A 24,559-nucleotide genomic window follows, 5' to 3' on the forward strand; every position below is an offset into this window, starting at 1 on the left:
TATTTTAGGAGTTATCTCTGAAGTGCTTCAATTTTCAATAATTTATAATCTATACTTTTATTATTACATGTTGTAAAATGCAACTATTCAACAACTTTGTAATTTATGAGCACTGTTTTATACAGAATTACTTAGGTTTTATCTTCACAAAAATATTGTATTGCTTTAACTGTACTAGTCTGTGAGTAGACCAGATCTTTGCTTGATTCACTACTTTCACATTTTAAAGAAGTGTGCGAGACTTTAAATTTAAAAGCTTTTTCAACAAGTTTCAGTGCAACAGACTAATTTTGTCATTATTTGAAAAGAATACTTTTAACATGGTGCGCCTTATGCTCTGGCCCCTGTATCTTCTATTTACCACCAGAAGCACCATCCCTCTTGCTGATGTCTCTGTAGATCATCCCGGAGCCATGTAACAAAAACTGTCAATAGGGATCAACTTCTCGCTGAATTCTACTCCCCACTCCTTATTTCTCACGAGTTTAAGGGTTATCAAAGATCCCGTAATTTCCAAGGATCTCCTCTTAACTGATATGGTCTAAGGGTGATGTGTGTGTAGACATTAAATGCACAACCCAACCCACAACCTGGCCATCAAAATGCTGAAGGACTATCAAGGGATTAGACTCAATACAACAACGTATAGCTTATTAACCCCTTTCTATGACGCTCATACAAGAGATTTGATAGAGGAAGTTCAGCTGCCAATGTTCTGAACTGTGTCCCCCATAGTGGAGGTGACACAATATTAAAAAGGTCCTGTCTTTGAGCTGATGAGAGTAGAAAACGGATTCATCTATCCAGGCCCCCTTCAGAAGGGTAGGAGGCTTGGAAAGAGTGTAGTCTTTCAGATTCCACAGGACATTCTTAGCAGCAGTTAAGGGGAATAACTGATTGAATATTGACTGAAAAATGAAAACAGTAACAGGGAAAGCAACAGGTGACAAACCTTGACGTCTCTTACAAAGCTCTACCTATCTTTCTCAGGCACACATTACTAAAGTACTAAGATCCGGTAATTATGACCACACTATTCATAAGAGGAAGAAAACTCCAATAACCTCTTATTAAAGGGAATGGGAGTATTGCTTGATTAAGGATCACCAAATATAGGTGTATGAAAATAATTCTGTTTATGATGCACAAGAAAGAATACAATCCATCTCACATCCTCTGAGCAGCACTAGGTCTGCAGAGCTAGAAGTAGTAGAAAAGTAAAATCTTATTTCTGTTACTATAGCAAGCAGCAATGACCCTGTATACCTACAATGATCAGATGTAATGAATAAGATGCTGCCTTTCTTACAATCACTTCTCAGAGCAGAACCACTTTTTCAACCTGAGTATGAGCCAAATTAACAGAGAAAGCAAGAGAACATTTTGAATGTTCTCTAATACTGGCACTATGAGAATGCGTATTTCACTATACATCAGGAGACAGATTCCAATTTAAAACTCTTAAAAAATAATTTTAAAAAGCCACAAGAACATAAAATAATGTATTCCTCAAATTTTAAATATAAAAATTATACTAAGAGGAAAGGACTCCAGAACACTCAGTAAGTTATATTATTTGTAGCTTTAACCCATACAAATTTACTCCTAACAATTTCCAAAAAATAGTAAATAAAAGGTTACATTTGGAATTCAACTAAAATATAGAGATGCCTTAGGAGATGAGTTATCGACATTCATGTAATTTTTGTTGTGTACTATTAATTTCAGTATAAATCAAGATATGGATCATACTATGGTACACTAAAATCTTATTTCATATTTATTGTCACAAACAGTAAACAAGTATACAAAACAACAAAACTAACAGCTTTTTAAAAACATGCACAGCAATATTAGAGAAACAACATATAATGCAAACCTGAGTAACGCCAACTCTAATATCTCTGCTGACAGAACTGATTCCTTTCAGTATATCCCCACCGGCTCGGAGAAATCCAGAACTCCCACGCAGAAAGCCTGTTCCTAGTAGTTCCATGGCTTCGTCCAGAGAAATTTTGCGAACATTTTGCCGGGTGGATGCTAAGCATAAATGTATTTTTAAAAAAAAAAAAACACCTCTGTAAAGGGCAGTTGCAACTTCTTTGCATCTTAAAAAAAATTGTGATGAATACCAATTAATCTTTCCCAACTACATTAGTAAATCCAAATATTTAAAGCAAAATTTCATAACAGAACCAGAATCAAAGCTCTGAGGATTCGAAGCCCTTTTGATGAACATGACCTAGAAATACATGGAAGTAACTGCCATCCTAAATCCAGAACTGCTTCAAAATAAACATTTTGCTGCTCAATTTTTCTAAAAATAGCACAGCAGAAACCACTTGTTCTTAGATATTAATCAAATCAAGATCTTAACATTTTAGTGCATCAGGGTCTGCAAACAACAAAACCACCTTACCTTAAATTTGTCACTACTGATCGTGGGAATTATTGAATATGTTCATGTTCTGTGTCTGATTATATTAAAGATACACTTTGAGGCATGTGTGCTAAACACGTCAGCTAGGCAATTCCACGCTGCAAGAGCGGTCATCTAACATCTCTCCTACATCTTTCCTTCCATTAGAAGAATTCTCATAGTCATTCAAAAGAAAAATTTAATGCTAAAAGTGAAACAGCAGGCCCCCTGAGAGAGACAGATGAACTGTGGGATTTAATTTCATGACAAAACAGGTGGTAAGGCCAAGAGCACAAAAATTCATTCTCTCTCTCTCGTATACTTGATAAGACACTTAATACCCTAAAATTCTTAAGATAATATTGAACTTAAAAATGAAAACACTAACAGTGAAAGCAATAGGTGACTAACCTTGACATTTCTGACAAAGCTCATCCAATGAAGTGAGCTGTAGCTCACGAAAGCTTATGCTCAAATAAATTTGTTAGTCTCTAAAGTACCACAAGTACTCCTTTTCTTTTTGCTATCTTTCTCAGGCACCCATCCCTTAAGTGCTAAGATTAGGCAGTTATGACCACACTGACCATAAGGGGTAAAGAAGAAAATAAGGCAAATTTATTCATTCTATAGATAATGTCTATTACAAAAGACAGTAATTTTTCTGAAACTGAAAAAATATGGCAGTTTTCTTTAACAGGCAGGACAGGCAGGGCAGAAAAGGTGGGGGAGTTGCACTGTATTAAGTTGCACTGTTTTAAGGGAGCAGTATGACTGCTCAGAGCTCAAGTATGAAACTGCAGAAAAACCTGAGTGTCTCTGGATTAAGTTTAGAAGCGTGAGCAACAAGGGTGATGTCGTGGTGGGAGTCTGCTATAGACCACCGAACCAGGGGGATGAGGTGGACGAGGCTTTCTTCCGGCAACTCACAGAAGTTACTAGATTGCAGGCCCTGGTTCTCATGGGAGACTTCAAACACGCTGATATCTGCTGGGAGAGCAATACAGCGGTGCACAGACAATCCAAGAAGTTTTTGGAAAGTGTAGGGGACAATTTCCTGGAGGAACCAACTAGGGGCAGAGCTCTTCTTGACCTGCTGCTCACAAACCGGGAAGAATTAGTAGGGGAAGCTAAAGTGGATGGGAACCTGGGAGGCAGTGACCATGAGATGGTCGAGTTCAGGATCCTGACACAGGGAAGAAAGGAGAGCAGCAGAATATGGACCCTGGACTTCAGAAAAAGAAGACTTTGATTCCCTCAGGGAACTGATGGGCAGGATCCCCTGGGAGAATAACATGAGGGGGGAAAGGAGTCCAGGAGAGCTGGCTGTATTTTAAAGAATCCTTATTGAGGTTACAGGGACAAACCATCCCGATGTGTAGAAAGAATAGTAAATATGGCAGGCAACCAGCTTGCCTTAACAGTGAAATCCTTGCTGATCTTAAACACAAAAAAGAAGCTTACAAGAAGTGGAAGATTGGACAAACCACCAGGGAGAACTATAAAAATATTGCTCGGGCATGCAGGAGTGAAATCAGGAAGGCCAAATAACACCTGGAGTTGCAGCTAGCAAGAGATGTTAAGAGTAACAAGAAGGGTTTCTTCAGGTATGTTAGCAACAAGAAGAAAGTCAAGGAAAGTGTGGGTCGCTTACTGAATGAGGGAGGCAATCTAGTGACAGAGAATGTGGAAAAAGCTAATGTACTCAATGCTTTTTTTCCCCCTGTCTTCACGAACAAGGTCAGCTCCCAGACTACTGCATTGGGCAACACAGCATGGGGAGGACGTGACCAGCCCTCTGTGGAGAAAGAAGTGGTTCAGGACTATTTAGAAAAGCTGGACAAGCACAAGTCCATGGGGCCGGATGCGCTGTATCCGAGAGTGCTAAAGGAGTTGGCGGATGTGATTGCAGAGCCGTTGGCCATTACCTTTGAAAACTCATGGCGATCGGGGGAAGTCCCGGATGACTGGAAAAAGGCTAATCTAGTGTCCATCTTTAAAAAAGGGAAGAAGGAAGATCCTGGCAACTACAGGCCAGTCAGCCTCACCTCAGTCCCTGGAAAAATCATGGAGCAAGTCCTCAAGGAATCAATTCTGAAGCACTTAGAGAAGAGGAAAGTAATCAGGAACAGTCAGCATGGATTCACCAAGGGCAAGTCACACCTGACTAATCTAATTGCCTTCCAAGATGAGACAACTGGCTCTGTGGATGAGGGGAAAGCGGTGGACGTGTTGTTCCTTGACTTTAGCAAAGCTTTTGACACGGTCTCCCACAGTATTCTTGCCAGCAAGTTAAAGAAGTATGGGCTGGATGAATGGACTATAAGGTGGATAGAAAGCTGGCTAGATTGTCGGGCTCAATGGGTAGTGATCAATGGCTCCATGTCTTGTTGGCAGTCGGTATCAAGTGGAGTGCCCCAAGGGTTGGTCCTCGGGCCGGTTCTGTTCAATATCTTCATAAATGATCTGGAGGATGGCATGGACTGCACCCTCAGCAAGTTTGCAGATGACACTAAACTGGGAGGAGAAGTAGATATGCTGGAGGGTAGGGATAGGATACAGAGGGACCTAGACAAATTAGAGGATTAGGCCAAAAGAAATCTGATGAGGTTCAACAAGGACAAGTGTAGAGTCCTGCACTTAGGACAGAAGAATCCCATGCACCGCTACAGACTAGGAACCGAATGGCTCGGCAGCAGTACTGCAGAAAAGGACCTAGGGGTTACAGTGGACGAGAAGCTGGATATGAGTCAGTGTGCCCTGGTTGCCAAGAAGGCCAATGGCATTTTGGGATGTATAAGTAGGGGCATTGCCAGCAGATCGAGGGACGTGATCGTTCCCCTCTATTCAAGATTCTGTGAGGCCTTATCTGGACGACTGTGTCCAGTTTTGGGCTCCACACTACAAGAAGGATGTGGAAAAACTGGAAAGAGTCCAGCGGAGGGCAACAAAAACGATTAGGGAACTGGAACACATGATTTATGAGGAGAGGCTGAGGGAACTGGGATTGTTTAGTCTGCGGAAGAGAAGAATGGGGGGCGGATTTGATGACTGCTTTCAACTACCTGAAAGGGGGTTCCAAAGAGGATGGATCTAGACTGTTCTCAGTGGTAGCTAATGACAGAACAAGGAGTAATGGTCTCAAGTTGCAGTGGGGGAGGTTTAGGTTGGATATTAGGAAAAACTTTTTCACTAGGAGGGTGGTGAAACACTGGAATGAGTTACCTAGGGAGGTGGTGGAATCTCCTTCCTTAGGTATTTTTAAGGTCAGGCTTGACAAAGCCCTGGCTGGGATGATTTAGTTGGGGACTGATCCTGCTTTGAGCAGGGGGTTGGACTGGATGACCTCCTGAGGCCCCTTCCAACCCCGATATTCTATGATTGTATGATTCTAACTCAGTTGTTCTCTTTAACATGGTATTTAGCAGTCAAATAATCCATAAATAAGCTTGTTGAGAAGGGAGAGTGAATATATAAAAACACACACACACACAGTTTCAAAATACTGAAAGCTTCTAATTTAGTCTTAATTAAAATCAAGTTCTCTCATGATTTCCCTGGCTACATTCCTACCCTAACTCATGACACTTAAGGCCTTTTCTGAAGTCAAGAGCGTAGATCAGAGTGTGGGCTCATGGATTCAGCTCTCCATCCTGTTACATTCAGTGAGTATAGGATGAATTTAAATTTTTCATTCTTCTAACACCACATTATCAACAATAAAACAACTCAACAATATGATGGATGCCAAGGAAAACACAGAACACCGTGAAGAACTGAATGAGGATCTACAACTACCTCTTGACCTGATGGGACTGATGATTAGTTTGCTTGTATACTATACCAGCTATGAATTGTATCGCCTTTTCCCCATAGACCTTCCATCTGGAAAGACTTTGAGGATTTAAATGTGGATTTGTTGGAATAAATTGATAAAGCTTTAACTATGCGGATGTTTTATTATAGGAATATTATTTAACATCTTATGTGACTCAGCGCTCAGATTACAGAATCGTGCATTTGGAATCTAGGTGAAGGCACTGAAACTGCCTCTTAAGTGAGCTAATTCAACAATCTGCTTGTCCATACTCAGCTGAAACAGATACATGCTCCCTAAAAAATTTCAGGTTCCATTTATATCATCTCTATTTAAAATTCCTCAAAAGTCAAGAAAACAGTTTTTGTTTTAAGGAAACTAATTCAATTATTGTTACATAAAATTTAATGGGCTGGGCAACAACGAAAACCATAATGACTTGCTTTAGCTTATATACTATGGACATGCTCCCCAAAAAGAGTGCTCCTCAGCTGTACTCCCATATCTGACTGGTAAAACTGAAGGATTGATGGGGGTGGGGGAAAAGAAAGAGAAGATGTCTATGATCCCTAGTCTTTCCTCAGAGGGCAAGAGGGTCTCCACATGAACACAGCTAGGAGTTCTGTGTGACTAAAACTCAGTCAACTACACAGTTGGGACTATGTTTGATTTCAGGTGGCATGGCTAGCTGAAAAGGAAAAGATACAGCAACAAGCCATTCTAGGCAACGTTGTGCCCTGGTAAACCAATGAAAAAAATCAATCCAATGTTAAACACTACACAGAGGAGCAGTAACTCTCTAGAACTTTTACCATTCAAGAAGCGAAAAAGGTTGAACATGCAGTTGTTGCCAGGTGTCACTGTCAGCTCATATGAGAAACATGCTACTAATGAGTCTGAAGGACAGGCACTCTGAGCGGATGTCCCAAAATCTATGGAGTTATATAACCAGACTTCCCCACAGATCCTGGGGCTTGGTGCCCTTACAAAGCCACATTCCACCTTCACGTAGCTGAAAATCCCTTCACCCTCTGAGGAGTAGATATGCATATGGAACTAAATAGTATTTCCAAGTAAATTTCCCCCAAATGTGGGGTTTATTATTGCAAAAGTAGATGATCCAACTAAAAAACACAGGGCTACATCACCATTATAAAATGCTGTAAAATGCAGCAAAAGAGTGGTATGATTAGTTTGTTTAAACAAAGTATCTGGTGTCTGCATTTTGATCTAAGCCTTTATTTATGGATTATATATGACTTACAGAACTAAGATAAGTTTGCTAAATTCTTACTGAAAAACAAAACATCTGCTTTACCTGTTGCCTGTTTACATGTCACAGCTCTAGCCAACACTGTGCCTAAAAGCTTTGAAACTGCTATCCGCACATCGTAATTGGAACCATCAAATGATTTAAAACATAGGGTTGCAACGCTATCCAGATCTGTGCTCCACATAAAAACTGCCTCCTTCTGAAGTTCAAGAAGACACTAGACAAAAAGGGGAGGAGTGGGGAAAGAAAAATATATTCACCATGTATATTCTGATATTGTGTAAAAGCATTTAGGCATTTGATACACATTTTAGCTTGCAAGATAACACATAGAAGATAAGAGGATTCCATAAAAATATGTACAGTTCTTGACATTAAAGGGATCTGAATATTTACTGCCAGGACAATGTCTGATAATGCAAGTAATCTAAACTTACTCATTGTTCTTAGTTTAACAATTTCTGGGAGACATATGATAACATCTTAAATCACATTTGGAAGTAATAACCCTACCTGGCATAACTTCAGATACACAGAAAACAAAACTAGGCGCCAATATTGTTGCTAGGTGCTAAAATTCCAGAGTTACTTTTTGGGGAGCATTTTTTTTGTTTGCTAGGAACACATTTTTAGAATAGATTTACATTTTAGCAATTAAAAATTATGCGTATTATAAGCAAACCTTTTCCGTGTTTTTAGGCAGCAAAATTAATTTGTCTTTATCATCTATTTAAAACAGATATATTTAAGAAGATTAATTACTAAAAACAGTTAGTTAATGGGCCACTTTACCTTAGCAGCAGCACAGCGAACTGCCATAGAGCGATCTGTTAAGCACGATCGTGCAGCTTTGTAAATATCTCTGTGACATGGGGTAGCAGCAGCTCCTAAGCCACTCAATATATTTTGCAAACTAAGCATGATCTCATAGCGACCTTGAGACTGATAAAACAAAAGGAAGAAAATGTAAATATTATTTTACAACACTAACAACCCTAAAAAAGAAAATGAAGATTATTTAAACATGTTTGCAATATATTGGAACTTTTATTTTTAGAGCTCTATTCATGATAAGGTGAGTTAAAGCAGGTAATTTGTTACCCCTTTGTAACCAAAAGAAAAGACCTATTCTTCTAAGTTCTACTGGAAATGATTAACATACATATTAAAATTCAAGATAGTTTTATGAACTGAGCTTTGAAATAAAAAGTGTAATTGAGTAGCTGTTTTATGAACGATACAAAACTGTATTTTATCAAGATCATTCATGAAGGGGACTATCAATAATTGTGATTCATCCTTCTCAATTGATATTATTACAGATAAATTCTCTAACAATTCTTTTGGATTTGCAGATGGTGTTTCTATATGGCATGACCTACAGCAACTTTGTGATTTTTTTATACCATTCACCTTGTCCCATTGTTCTTCACACTACTAAGAGTCATCACAGCCTATTAATTTTATCTGCAAACATCTTTTAAACTTGTGGTTCCTTACCTCTGCATTCTTCACTGCTTTAAGCACATTTCCAACAGTATCAGTAAAGCTGTTTCCCAAGATTCTCCCCAGTTTTTTGTACAAATATCCCAAGCATACCACTGCAGCACTAAAACAAAGCAGATCCAAACTTGTGAAGATGAATGCAACAACAGAGGAGAGGCTGAGGGATTGAAGTAATCAGCTGATCTATTTCAATTTTTTTTTTTAAATTCAAGTCTAAAAAATTTTAACAATAAAAAAAAAAAATCAACTGGGTGTTACAACTTCCCAGAAATGTCCTGTAATACAAATGAATTACTGAAATTCATCAGAGAAAAAATGGGTCTTTGAAAAGTGTGGTACACACACCTGCACCAAAGGTATTAAATACTCAAGTACCAGAATTCAAAGTACTAACCTATTCAAGTATTTGATGAGGGAACAGAAAGAACCAAATGAAAATATGAACAACTTCCCCCTCCAAAAAACACACGCTCCAAAATTAGTTTATTTCAGGGGGAAATAAGTGATAAGCGGACTTGATATACTGCATACTTTCAAGCATTGCAGTTAGCACTTAACAGTGTTTACTTTTGCTGAGTATTAGGACTAGACAAACAGTACTCAAAAAATGATTTCAGAGTAACAGCCATGTTAGTCTGTATTCACAAAAAGAAAAGGAGGACTTGTGGCACCTTAGAGACTAACCAATTTATTTGAGCATAAGCTTTCGTGAGCTACAGCTCACTTCATCGGATGCATACCGTGGAAAGTGTAGAAGATCTTTTTATACACACAATGCTTTATGCTTTGTGTGTATAAAAAGATCTTCTACACTTTCCACAGTATGCATCCGCTGAAGTGAGCTGTAGCTCATGAAAGCTTATGCTCAAATAAATTGATTAGTCTCTAAGTTGCCACAAGTACTCCTTTTCTTCATTTAAACTAAGATTAACAGTCATTCCCTAATGACAAAAATACATTATGAAAAATTCCCATTTCTCATCAAAAAGATTCCACTTTCTTCAAAGGCCACTTCATTATTGCTTGATTGACTTATTACAGCAATTTACAGACTGACAGATTAGATTTAAATTTTGTCCATGATTTGGCTGGGCATGAAAAGTACAGTGGTAACATCGTCCTGTATGAATGCTTGTTTGACAGATGCAAGAAAAAACTATTCTAATTAGTCTAATGTCAAGAAAGAACAAACCTATACCTTTCAAATTTTAATTGTAGGGACGAAGTTAACAAAAATTTCCCTAAGAACTAAGTCTTAATTTAATTGTGGCACCTTAGAGACTAACCAATTTATTTACGCATAAGACTAACATGGCTGCTACTCTGAAACCTGTCTTAATTTAATGACACCATTTGCAATATTTACTCACACAAGTAATTTTACTACCCTATCACTCACATAAATACAGGTTATGTAAATGGGCCCTAGGAATCAAAAGTTTCTAGCAATGTGTTGCCTACTAATTCACTGTTATTAGCAGAATTTCTCAATGGAATACAAATATATGCAATAAAAATACTAGCTCCACCTGTGCACAAGTGCTGCAACCCAGAAGAGCCATGAGTACAGGGTATATGAAGCTCCCTTGCCTGCCTCCAGGGTAGGGCTGCTTCCCTCCCATAATTGCAGGCTTTTATTTTCTATATTTGATACTCTTAAGTCCAGACAGTACCAACTTCTCATGACATTCTTAAACTGTTATACTGCAAGCAAATTTACAGTATATAATCTACAGTATTTAGAATGCTTAATAGGTATTTTCTTCTCATTCTGTGCTGTTTTTTGTCCCTTTAATGTATCTTCCCCTCCATTTCAGTATGTTTTAAGACTTTCATCTCAAATTCCTCCCCAAAACTTGTACCTGGTGATGTCAGTAGAAAGTGAACTACTGATCTTTCTACTGTATGTAGAAAGTAGAGCTGAGATTTTTATCCAAAAATGGCAAAGATAGAAATCACACTGAAGTGGCACATCAAAAGTTACAAAATGAAATGAGGATTTTATATAACTTTTATATATTTTATATCACAAAATAACTAAATCATTCACTATTCTATCCTAAAGGAAGCATATGAAACATCAAAAATAAAATTGCTGTGCTTCTGATATGCAGGAGTGTAATCTGAATTTGCTTTCAGTGTTCATGTTAGTTTAGTCTTGATTTTTAATGCTCAGAAGTCTTTGAAGGTTAGCATGATGTGATATAAAAAGACAGTTATTCTTATTACTAGGTTTGGGGGGATTTTTACTTACAGTTTTGTGGGTAGATAACTTGGTGAATCATCTTTGCTCCGAATGAGTTCATTGCATTTGTCAACTGTCTGGTAAACAGAGAAAGCGTCTCCAATACTATAAAGTATAGCTAGGTTCTTGGCTATGAGCCTTCTGGTAGGAGGGCCTGGTGAACTATTTAACAGAGATATTAGTTGTTCAGCCAGTTTCTTCTGTTTTTCCCTTACGTCAGCCTGGAAATAAAGTTCGTAACCAGTTAAACTAAAGCATGATTATCTTTAACTTCTCCCCAGATTGCTTTGTTTCAACTAGTTTGACATTCTCAATGTATAAAGTCAATTTTTTTACCCAGCTTTTCAACTGAATGGCAGACAGTCTGAAATATGTGAGCCAGTTATAGATTCTTACATCTACACTTTTCTCTAGTATTATTCCCAGGAATATTTTCAACAGCATCAGAGCAGCTGAATCCTTCTGACACAAAACTGTAATTTCTTCCTATTGGTTGTGTGTGTCATTCACCATCTCTCTTTAAAAAGATAAGATAATTCATAAGAGAACACACAAACAGTGCACCTTTCCAGAAAAACAACTATTGAAAATGTACACTGGGAAAAAACATTAACAGTTATTAAAAATATCAGAATTTAGTGAAAATATTTTCCTCTATTAGACTACAGTGTTGAGGTTAAAGGAAATATCAATTTGTGTATTCTCTCTTTAAAAGAGTAAGAAATGGTAACTTTACAATTTTACACTTTACAATTTTCCAACATAGTTACCCAAGTTCCTAAGTGACTACTATCTAGATCAATTTACTAGTAAGCTAGATCAGCGATGTATACCCTTTGGCTTTGGAGCCACATGCCGCATTTGGGACCCTGCACAAAGCTCTCAAAGTTCTATGTTTCTGTCAGAGATCTTTAGTCTAATCTTAGACAGAGCAAAAAAGTATATATCATACGGGCATTGCCATCTCACCGAACACACACAAGACAAGTCTAGCAGCCAGAGTTGGCAGGATCCCACCCCAACTCTTCCATCATTCAATAAGAAAAAGGGAACCAGAGAGGAAATATGTCAGATGGAGCTACAGAGAGCCACAAAATAATTATGCCATGATATGCTGACATTCTCCTGCAAGGACATGAAGCAACAATCACAACATCATATTGTAGTTATTTCTCCAACTACTTTTATTGATGAAGAGGCTCTCCAGCTCAAGGGTTACCACCACTGATCTACTGCCTAAACAGTAGCAGCAGTAATATTTATTCTATCACGTGGCCACTAAACAGACTTTTAATTCAACTTTTTTTCTGTGTATATACAGGAGATAAAACAAAAAAGCAGCAGCTCTCACACTGTTTTGATTAAAAAAAACACAACAGTACAGATATACAGAAATACAAAGAATACAAAAAGGCTGATCATTTAAACCTGTAAAATATGAAATCTTGTGAAATATTTTTTTCCACCAGATTCAAAGAGCTGTTTTACTGGAAGAGAACATAAATTCTCTGCAATGTTTTAAAAAGTTTTGTTTGCTTGAAGTTCAGTAAGAACATCACGTAGAAGATCTAAAATATTATCATCCAAGTAGATCTTTAAAATTAACCCTACCTATAGAACACCTAGTATAAGGAGTATGGGATATGGAGAAAAATAGTTCTCTCTGAGGAATATTATTTCTTTCCAATTATATTATACTTACCCTGCTAGTCACTGGTAAAAGTTTTTCCAAAAATCTCAACCATTCAAAAATGAACTCTGCCTTCTGAAATTCACCAAGCTGGTTATATGCCTCTTCATTAAGCAGTAAGCTGTGAGCCAGCTCCATTCCTTGAAATCTCTCTCCTCAAAGACTACAGATTAAGACACTCAGAGCTGTAGCTAATCAGGGTTCGCCTCATCAAACTCGAGTGACTGAATCAGAAGACTGAACTCCTAAAAAAGAGAAATCATACCACATTTCAATCTTAGCTTACTGATATTAACACTAATTTTCAGAGTAAAAGAGTAACCAATGCACATGGACACACATATTATTAAATATTTTATTTGGCTGCACTTGTTGATATTTATGCTCATGGAACTGACAGACTGATAGTACTCAAATAAATTTGTTAGTCTCTAAGGTGCCACAAGTACTCCCGTTCTTTTTGCAGATACAGACTAACACGGCTGCTACTGTGAAACCTAATATAACATGCTGATTAAAGACAGATATAGTACAGAATATGCCAGGTAAGCTTGCTCACAAAGCTATCAGTTCACCTACAAGTCTCTTTTGAAATTCCGGTACCTTGCTGAGCATCTGCTGAAAAATGATGGTCATTCAAGCCCAATTGTGACAAATTTTGTAATCTATAGTAAAGTTCACTGATCGGGCTCTAAAAATCATGGGATAAAAACAGAGATTAAAGCTCATGTTAATCTATGCCCTGGCTAGATATAAACCCCATTTCACATAAAGGCCTGGTGCATTACTCTACTAATATATCTATCCATAATATATAGGGACTTAATTTTATTCTTAAAGAAACTTCTGAGATGGTCTTTTTTAAAAAAATGTATTTTTACAAGTTAATTAATAAGAAATGAATTCAATACAACTTGCATCCAGATTCTTTGCTGCACCAGTCCTTCAAAAACTACATTTTGGGTCTAACCACCCTCCAAACATAATTAAAAACAAATTTAATAAAAAACAATTCTAAATATGTATTTGTTATCCTACAGGAATGTCACATAGGTTTTATAAGCAAAAATATAGGATTTGGTAAGAAATTTTGTATCTATCGCAAACAAAAATATTCTTTGAGCCTGCAGTAAAATGCTAGTGTCATATCTTAAACTCCAAAACAAATGATCCTTTCCAGAGGTCATTAAGACTGCTGAACATGCATTTCTTTCTATGCAGCAGCAATACTGTATTGTAAAATGATATATCAAGCAGCAAATGGGTAGCACAAAGGAATGCTAAATAATTTAGTGCTCAGCTTGTCATATGTACAGCAGCAGGTTATCTTTATTACCCTCAAACACGTTCTGCCCACCTCTTACTCCCTAAGGAAATTAGTCATATATAATTTATTATTTGAAATATACCTGAAATACCAGGCAGCTTGACAATGTACTACACTAGAAACTCACAGCCAAAATAAATATTTAAGTGGCTAACTATATATATATATAAATTGCTTATTTACATGTACTTTCACAGCTTGCTAGCATTCTTACTCTGTAAGTAGAGTATTCATATAAATTAATTGTATCCACTTTACATTTTTCTCTAACCTACATGAGCTAGAGGATTAAACTTTTCATTCCATATTTGGGCAAAGTTTCTTCTTTGTTATAGTGTGGAAATACTACACACAGTCTTTGTACAATCTCCTTAATTCTCATCCAGTGCATGTTTCTAGCTACGCTTTTGTAAATCACCTACCACAGTCAATTCCAAGTCATCTTAAAAGATGATTACAAGCTGCAGTTTTTTGCTAACCAAAAAGATCTCAAATTCAAATTTCTAGCGTCCTTTGCTTTGCAAAATCTGGCATCCCAAAATGGTCAAAGAAGATTCCCATGTATAAAAAAATTGTAAAAATACAAAAAAATAGTTAAGCTAAAGGGTAGCTTATTTTCATATATTAAACAATATATTAATAAAATGTATTTTGAAAAAAAATCTCTTCAAAGGAATAAAAAATAGATTCTTCTACCTGGGACTTCTTATCAAATGCAGCGTCACTCTGCAATGGAAATCCAGTCTCTCCCCCTTCGAGTCAGCTTGGATGAAGGATATCAAGAACCCTACTACTCAGCAATAAAATATGAAACCCAGAGCACATGAAGACCAAGAAATACTGCTCTACTCATGGAATACAACAACAAAAACCTAACTTCAGAAGTTCTGACTGTTACTTCTGGTTTCTATCTCAGAGCACCTACCAAAAATCACAACACTGAACAGCTCCTGCATAAAACATTCAAATGATCTGCACATTATTTCTTTGTATTCCACCTAAAATTTAATAAATTTCACTACAGTAGTTTATGACACAATCTCTTTTCTCTGTTTATGTTATATTCAACTTTTCAATTGTTTTTAACCCCCCACAAAAAGGGGAGGGGGGGGAGACCACAGCTAAAGTAATATCCTGGCTATGATTCTAGAAGGATATGCTCTTTGATTTCTTCATGGGACTTGCAAAAATAAACCCACACACAAAGAAATACGCATCTACATATAAGAAGTATTACAAATGCATATGATTATTTCAAAATCTTCAAACTGGTTTAATGTGCTAATGATAAAAGCAAAGAGGAACTGACGTATGAGTCAACAAAGAGGGTACTAGCAAAGATGACTAAGAGGTTTCTGAAGCATCTGTGAAGAATATAGTGGACTTTGACGCAAAAGATCAGGATGAGTGGATCTTTCCAGACTCCTGCTATCCCAAGGATAATTCTAACACTGGAATGAATGAATACTGTTTTAAACCCAAGAGGGTAGGAGACTTTTCACATTTTTTAGACACCAATGCTTTCCTTTCGTAATCAAAGCTTCCAAAACAATACATCCTGTGAGCCTTCCAAGACTTTTTTTTGGCTGAATTTATGAGCAGGTTCCCCTCACCTTAGGGTATCTACGACACCCTTCCTACAGACACCTCTAGTGTGCCTGCCACAACCTACCACTTATTCTGAACCTTCACAGCCTCTGGAAACTCCACTAACATGAAAAAGAAATCAGAAGAGGGTACTGATCTACGGCTTTCCAAGCAAGGAGAGTAGTGAAGAAATGTAATGTCTATTGCAACATGCTGGTGCTGGAGTCAGAAAGGAGCATGGATACAAAAATCAGGGATGGGGCAATGACATTCCACAGTGGGATGTCAACATATGGTGTAAGGAAAAGTTGGATCCTAATATTATTAATTATTTTTATTGTAGTCATGCTCAAAAGTGCTAGCCCACTTTCCAAATGTACGAAGAAACACCTCAACCCCATATAATATAAGGATACAAGTGTGTGTCCACATATGACACAGGTATACTTTTATGGCATTTCCTTAAGGTTGGGGGAATATCAAGGTTGTGATTTTGCTCAACCTGGAATTTAAAAATTTTGGGAAAAACCCACTGAGAAAAAAAAAATGAAGATTTTATTAAATGAAACAAGCTACATATGCAATTCACTTTGAAAGCATATTTATTCTTCAAACAAAAAAGGCACATGCAGGCCAAAGGAAAAAAGCTGGTTATTCTGTAAATAAAGACAGAATAACTGAGTCCCCCTAACGAGTTAGGTCTACTGTCCTCTTGTATTTGCTCCTAAATAACCATGTACATTTATCAACTTAGGGCCTGGGTTTGCAACTGGATTCATGCAGACAGCCTTTCAACTCTTCTGGTCAATGGGGTTCCTTAAGTTGTTTTTAATACAAAAGTGTTCTTTAAAATATCACTTTTAAGGATAGCTATTTCAAAGTTGTGGTATCCTAAAGAAGAATCTTTAGTAAGTTAAAAAAAATAAATAATACATCAAGTCAGCAGGAGATCCAATCAGAAAATGTTGCTAAAAAACAAAACAAAAACTCACAAAATATATCTCCCAAACAGCTCTAGATCACAGCGTCATTCTAAATACGCTCTCTCTACCATGAGCTGTCAAGTTCGTTTTATAGTTACAACATCCTTGCAGAGTCATGAAGATTTACTAACCAAGGCAGAAAATATACCCACCCACCATTCATTACCATAGCAAAGATGTTAATGGAAAGACATTTTGTTTGTCAACTTGGCACGTAGAATTTTGCAAGGCTGAGTCAGAACATATTCCCAGAAGAAAAGTTCCTAGTGAATGGGCACCAGATTTATAAATTCCACAATTATTTCAGTGTGCAGAGTTTACAGCATCAAAACACCAAAAAAAATCAACAATAGGTCAGATTCCAGAACCCGACATCTTACATCAGCAAAGTGAAATACATTACTTGTTTATATTCTTCAAAAGAAAAAAGAATTGGTAAACCAGGGTCAGAGACATTTGGAGAAGTTACCTTTAGCAACTGAACAAGAACATCTGAATATTATTCGTTCCAGGGTTAGACTAAGCCACAGACAAGGTAAAATTCAAGAAAGGGCAGATAATGAGTCTCAGCTTTGGACTTTCATCTGTGGTGGAAAACCCACTTGTGCTGTAAACACATCCTTGCCGAAATAAGCACTCCAGATTTACCACTGATTACTGTCTTCCTCCAGATGTGACTGTGTAACAAGGATATTGACATTAATGAACTGCAATTTTCAATTACTAAGCAACAATGGCAATTTTATGATTTTTTTCCACAGATAGTTTTTATTTTTTCTGCTCAAAACAAATGAAACATCCCTACCAACCTCCCATACTCAAATATTGAGATTTTAATCATGGTCCACTATTCCAAGAGTGATCACTGATTAATAATGGGAACTAATAGACAGTGATTATTTTACAGTGTTTACAAATTTCCTTTCAGACCTGAAGGTTTTCTATTTATGAATAAAAAACATTTGATCACTCATTGCTGCCTTTCTCTGCGAAGTTGACAGTAATGACTCTTCATATTCAAGTAAGATTTGGGTGCCTAGATACTACATTCAGATAAAGATCTAGTAAATCATTATCTACTGCTTCTGCTTAGTAGTGAAAATTCAAAGCAAAGCATAAAAGCTGCAGTAACTTACTCATAATAAATATTACCCTACACATTATTTTCAGACAAATAATATTGAACATTAAGTTCTGAAACATGTATGCAATAAATTTGGTATAAAAATAAATATTCAATCAATAAACTGATGGACTCTCCCCTACATGCCTACCCCACATTCCAGCCATAATGAAAAATGGATGCTAACCTGAAACTAATCATATATTTTGTAAGCTAGACAATCAAAATCAACCTAGCCAGGCTACCAAAAACAAAACAAACAACCACAACAACCTGCCAAAATCAAAACGCCACTCAAATTATCTAATAGTAAGTATCTGTTCACCAGTGCAAGGTCTTGGGAAGTCCAAAGTAGAAATATTTTAACTAGTTTGCAGTAACATTTTTCTTCTTAAAGCTTTAGGTTCTCTAACACTAATCTAAGAAATGTAACCAATATATTGGGTCTTCCGACCTCAGGCGTTTAGTCTGTGATCATTAACAGTTCTAATCAATTTTATTCCTGCAGGGTTGTTGTAAAAGTTTAATAGGGTGATCGTTACTTCTTAGCCAACTGCATGACAAGACAATCAATGCTCAAACCTAATTTAAGCACTTAAAGATACTTATCTATAAAGTCTTCAAAACAGAAACACTGCTTCTATGTGACTTCTCAACCTTTTTCATCAAAATAAAAATTGGGTGGAGTGTGTTTATACTCATCTTATAGGTCAAAATATGTGCTAACAGGACAATTTCATTGAGGTTGTATGACTGTTAACTGACAGCAGATGCTGTCCCAAATTTTTTAACTAAATACATCAAAGCATGTATTCTGATTTTAGTCTCAAACATTATCTACCAGACCAAAATCCAAACAGATTCAGAGTCCAATCCTGCCCTCTCTGCAAATACCAAACTCCTGCAGACTTCAAAGGGAGATTAGATTGCACAAGGAATGCAGGACTGCATCCTTAGGTAGCCAAGAGTGTGACATAATATAATATAAATAGGATTCAACCAGTTTAAATATTTAACAAAGGATAGAATTCTAACACATCAATAAGAAGTAGATCTTGCTGATTTAAATGACAAATACAACATCCTAGCTGCTAAAACAATTTGAAATTTAAACATGGACAACACTGCATTTAAACAGACCTATCCCAACGCTATACACATTTTTGATGAGTCTAAACAAAGTCAGAGCAAACTCAGATTGCTCAAAATGGTATGACAACAATTACCCACCTATGTACAGAAAAAGCATCCAAGACAAAAAAATCTGATTAAACACCAGCAATAAGGTAAAGCAAAAATAAATAAAGAATGACTGCAAGGAAAGCTCTAAATATTTAGTTTTTATCCCACTGACTTCTCTTTCCTTAATATCACGTGGGAGGTGTCAGTGTCCTCAGCATTATGCTTTCTAACCAGCAATGCTGTGCCTTTTCTCTGTAGACAAAACCTTAAAATTCTCACTGCACAGAACCACAAAATGTAATTACAGACTGCTGCTGCTATGGCTGGATATGCATTGGCCTGTCCAAGTATGGTCTGTTTTCAGAGCTTTGTGATTCATTCTTGCTCTCTCATTCAATAGCTAAATGGGTGAATTTAATGTATGCTTCCACTCAATCAAACAAATATAAGAAATGAAATAAAATGTTTAGTAAAGGTTAATATTTTGAGTATTTCAGCATCAGTAGAAAAATCAAAACAACAGTATGAAATCAACTTTAAAGAAAAAGTCACCTATATGGATTCTGAACATTTCAAAACAGATCAGAGGCACCATATACTGAAAAAATTAATTCTTTTATGCTTTGTGTTACTGAGTATATACCCCATAAGACCTCAAAAAGGCTCTGATGTTGCAAACACTTACACACATGCTTGATTTGATGCATGAGTAGTACTATAGTCACATGCATGAAGTTAAACACACATAGAACTGTTTGCAGGATCAGGACCTAAGATTCTCAAATACCATATTTACTTCTACCAAAATCATTCAGGACTTCACACCTCTAAGTTAAAGGTGCTGTATTCTAGGCTCCAACTGTATTGGGATATGATTGTTTCTCAACAACCGGTGTGTGGAGCAGACACGGTCCCTGAGATTTCCCTGACACAGTTTAGGAAGGCAGCAAGCTGGTCCCTGGTATCAAAAAGATTGAAAAACATAATATACTGTCCAGCAATGGGACTCCTCACAAATGCTGTCAATGGGACTCTGCAGGGGCCTGTCCTATCACATCACAATGCAAGATCAGGACTCTAGTCAATACTACGCATCACTTGATTCTCTAGAAATTGAAAATAACTGCTTCGTAAAGAAGATTCTAGAACAGCTCAAAGCAGATATAGCTGTACACAGATTTGAAATGTTGGCACAATGGCCACATAAACTAGCTAATTATCCAAATATTTTATTGGCCCTAAAGCAAATATTTAATTTAGGATTCAAACACAAGTATACAAAATATCTCTAGACTTAACATCATAGCAATGAATTAACACAATTCTTAAAGAAAAGAAAGAGAACTATCAATTAATAAATTAAAAACTGGAACAATCCAGCATTTCTACACAACTTATTTCTGATTAAATACAGCTCATTATAAATACTTAAACATGACAAATCACAAGACAGACATATGTCCTGATTGTTTATATCTATCTTTATGAAAATGGCAAAACAATTTTTGCCATAGGTTCAGCATTTACAACTTAAAAGATCTAAATAACCAAAAGCATTTTATCCCCCAATAAAAATAAAATCCAACCAAATTTAAAGAAATCATAGAATCATAGAATATCAGGGTTGGAAGGGACCTCAGAAGGTCATCTAGTCCAACCCCCTGCTCAAAGCAGGACCAATCCCCAATTTTTGCCCCGATCCCAAATGGCCCCCTCAAGGATTGAACTCACAATCCTGGGTTTAGCAGGCCAATGCTCAAACCACTGAGCTATCCCTCCCCCGATATTTAAAAACAAAACAGTTATTTACTTAAGACTTGGATAATTGCAGCTTCATATTGTGGAAGCATCAAAAAGAAAGCAAATACCCTTAAATCTACACATTGACACTTTCTAATCCCTTCCTGCATATCACAACCTTATTATCTAAGTCCCCCCCTCCCCCCCACAAACAATCTCATCACTGTAGCCTTGACTACACTAGGGTTTTAGGAATTTCTCCCCTTCTCCAAAATTCATACTATCACCACACAGGTAAAGCTCCACAAACTGAAGAAATATTAGGAGCCCTTGTACAGAACTCTGGCATCACTTAGACCTGCCCTGGGCAAGACTGGACGAGGTTCTCAAAACGCCAGCAACTGCAGGAGCCTTGTCTATACTAGCACTTCCAATGCTGCTACCCCCAATGGCATATTTTTAAAAAGCCAAAATAAACACTCCCAAATCCTAGCATACTCACATCATGGGGGTGTTTGTCTTTTGCAGCGCCTGTTATCTGTAACAGCCTACCTATAACAAAACAGGGCATCAACCTCATCTACTCCACATTCTGTTTCAATTTCAAGTAAAAACCTATTCTTTTCTGCCAATACCTCTTTCTTTCTCGAGCCCTCTGTATTACTTACCTGCATAAAAGCATTTTGGGATTCAGTACACGTGAAAGTAGGAATAGAAAATAAAGTAGCACGGTCTCTCCCGTGAAATGACACTTCTATCCTCCTCCCTTTAGTGAAACTAATCCAGAAAAAGCTCGGAAACCCCGGAAAACTATCCAGCAAAGAATGAGCTTAATTTCATTTTCTTTCTGCTCTGTGGTTAGAATTTCACACATACAGAGATGACTATCTGTCAAGTCAGTCTAAGCAGTCTTATCAGCAGTAACTATAAGGGGAAGAGGAGTTAGGTTTATTTCTCTCTGCTTTTCACTGTTGATAAATAAATACGGTTATTGATGTGACAGACCATCAGACTGCCTTGGTCAAGGGTTCTCAAAAAGGGGTCAGGACCCCTCAGGGGGTCGTGAGGTTATTACATGGGGGGGGTCGCAAGCTGTCAGCCTTCACCCCAAACCGTGCTTTGCCGCCAGCACTTATAATAGCGTTAAATATAAAAAAGTGGTTTTAGTTTATAGGGGGGAGGGGGTCGCACTCAGAGGCTAGCTGTGTGAAAGGGGTCACCAGTACAAAAGTTTGAGAACCACTAGCTTAGGTTCTTCTGTGTGGAGCAGCAAGGCTCTGGGCACGCAAGTTCCGAATCCCAGCAAGACAGACACTTTTCCCCAAAGAAATACATAAGCCAGCTCTGCCACTCTTGTCCTTTTCTCCGACATGGGTGTGGAGGTCGAGCATGACTTCACCGCCTCCACTTATCACCCATGCCCTGAGCTTGGAAAGAAAGAGCAGGTAAAAGGTCTAGGAAAAGCTCCTGGACCCTTTTCATCGCCCTCACCTTTACAGAGGTTCCTGACAGGATCTGATCACTCTTTGAAGTCGAGACATCCTTCTACCTTCCTGGGCCCAGGAAAGCTGGCCGGAGTTCAACACACTTTTTTAGCATCACCTCACCCCTCCCGACCAAGAACCGCCAGCTGCCTCTCACAACAGGTCGCCGGCCCCCTTCAACTCCGTCCCCAACCCATGGGGGGCGGGCGGGGGACGGGGGTGGCAGAGTTCCTGGCCCCTTCAGACCCCCCCATACCCCAGCCTAGGGGGAGGGGCTGGCAGAGCTCCTGCCCCTCTCAGCCCCCCATACCCCAGCCTGGGGGGAGGGGCTGGCAGAGCTCCTGCCCCTCTCAGCCCCCCATACCCCAGCGTGGGCGGGGGAGGGGCTGGCAGAGCTCCTGCCCCTCTCAGCCCCCCATACCCCAGCGTGGGCGGGGGAGGGGCTGGCAGAGCTCCTGCCCCTCTCAGCCCCCCATACCCCAGCCTGGGGGGAGGGGCTGGCAGAGCTCCTGCCCCTCTCAGCCCCCCATACCCCAGCCTGGGGGGAGGGGCTGGCAGAGCTCCTGCCCCTCTCAGCCCCCCATACCCCAGCGTGGGCGGGGGAGGGGCTGGCAGAGCTCCGCCGGCTCGGGTTACCTGGCCCGCACGGAGCTAACTGGCGAGTCTCCCGTTCCGGATCCGCAGGGCGAGGTGCCGCCGTGCTGCCGGGAAAAGCCGCGGCTCCGGCCGGCTTCCTCCAGCGCCGGAGGCGACGCCAATCCACAGGCCGGGCTGCAGGGAGGCGGGGGAGGGAGGCGCGGCTCAGGGCCGTGCAATCGGGTCCGGAGCCATCGAGCGCCCGCTGTGGCAGGCGCGGCCTCGCTGCTCCGCGGCAGAGCCGGGCGTGGGGGAGCTGCCGGGGCTCCCCCTGCGCACTGGGATGCTCAGCACCGCGCCGGCCCGGGGCCGCGGGCCTTGGCATCATCCCTACCTGGACCCCTGCAGCGCTGCTCCCCGGCCACTAACCTCCGCACGGCCCCAGTCCGGCCGCATGAAAGGCGGGACGGCCCTGGGGTGGAAGTCCTGCCGCCGAACTGAGGGAGACAGCGACGCCCCAGTGAGGCGTGGCCCGATCCCCGGGGCTAAGGGTCTGGTACCATGAGGATGCCGTAGTTAGGAGTCCGTAGCTGCTTTAAAAACACAATGTCGCTTTAATTTTAAAAAGAAAAGGAGGACTTGTGGAGACTAACCACCTTAGTCTCTGAGGTGCCACAAGTCCTCCTTTTCTTTTTGCGAATACAGACTAACACGGCTGTTACTCTGAAGCGTTAATTTTACTTAATCTGGTGAGTTTTAACCCGCCCCATCTTTCTTTTACGGGGGGGACGACAGTCCTACTGTCCAATAAAATGTCTCATGCACCCAGTGTACAACAACGGGTGGTTCAAAAGAGGAGGTTTTGGAGTAGAAGTGGTGGGATTGGGACAGAATTGTATTTGGTATGGCTGGGAACACTCTGGGGCAGAGACGCATAGCAGTTTGCTTACGGGAGTGGTAAGAGGTGTCTCCTGTACAGATTCCGTTTTACAAGCACCTCTGAGATGCAGCTACCTTTGGGATGGAGAGTGTCCTGCAACTGGCCCACAGCACACTGCAAATAGTGTAGGGAAAGGAACAGACAGGACCTTGTTGTCACGGTCTTATTCAAAACCCCATCATATATTAACTACTTAATACTCAATTTAGCTACTTCAAAATGCTGAAGACCTCAGGTGGCCCTGTTGGAATATGAACCTATGATTCCAGCCAGTACTACATCATTTTCAGACCTGAAACTTAAGACGTCCTTTATTGTGTTTTCTAACAGTGCCTAGCACAAGGACCTTTTAAAAACTTAAGTATAAAGAGGTAAATAGCAAGGTCCCCCCAAGGAGCTGTACTCAGACCTGTGCTGTTTAACATATTGAGAAGTGATCTGGAAAAGGGGGCAAACCGTGAGATGGCAAAGTTTGCAGATGACACTAAACTACTCATTATTGCAGAGTGCTACAAAGGGAGCTCACAAAACTGAGTGATGAGGCAATAAAATGGCAGATGAAATTCAATGTTGATAAAAATTATTGTACTTTTATATATACAAAACGATGGGTTATAAATTAGATGTTACCACTCAAGAAAGAGCTCTGTTACATAGTTCTGTGGAAACA

At 39.1% G+C, this 24,559-nt stretch overlaps 1 protein-coding gene across 8 annotated transcripts in view; it reads right to left on the minus strand.

Annotated features, from left to right (window-relative positions):
- The window catches only part of HEATR5A (HEAT repeat containing 5A), a 126,498-nt gene extending 103,061 nt beyond the window's left edge, over positions 1-23,437 (minus strand). Inside the window, exons 1-8 of one of the 8 annotated variants that reach the window (XM_073348959.1) lie at positions 23,379-23,437; positions 17,314-17,521; positions 12,960-13,192; positions 11,267-11,478; positions 9,007-9,115; positions 8,299-8,448; positions 7,552-7,723; positions 1,880-2,040 (exon numbers count right to left, since the gene is read on the minus strand). In XM_073348959.1, coding sequence (XP_073205060.1) covers positions 1,880-2,040; positions 7,552-7,723; positions 8,299-8,448; positions 9,007-9,115; positions 11,267-11,478; positions 12,960-13,085 — 930 coding nt within the window. In that variant the 5' untranslated portion in view covers positions 13,086-13,192; positions 17,314-17,521; positions 23,379-23,437. Of the gene's footprint in view, positions 1-1,879; positions 2,041-7,551; positions 7,724-8,298; positions 8,449-9,006; positions 9,116-11,266; positions 11,479-12,959; positions 13,193-17,313; positions 17,522-22,380; positions 22,760-23,009; positions 23,340-23,378 lie in introns of those variants that run through there. The other 7 variants (XM_073348957.1, XM_073348962.1, XM_073348958.1 and 4 more) reach the window with 7 other exon arrangements.
- Positions 23,438-24,559: the final 1,122 nt, after the last annotated feature.

This window comes from Lepidochelys kempii, chromosome 6 (genome assembly GCF_965140265.1).
Source record: "Lepidochelys kempii isolate rLepKem1 chromosome 6, rLepKem1.hap2, whole genome shotgun sequence".
NCBI classification, from domain to species: domain Eukaryota; kingdom Metazoa; phylum Chordata; order Testudines; family Cheloniidae; genus Lepidochelys; species Lepidochelys kempii.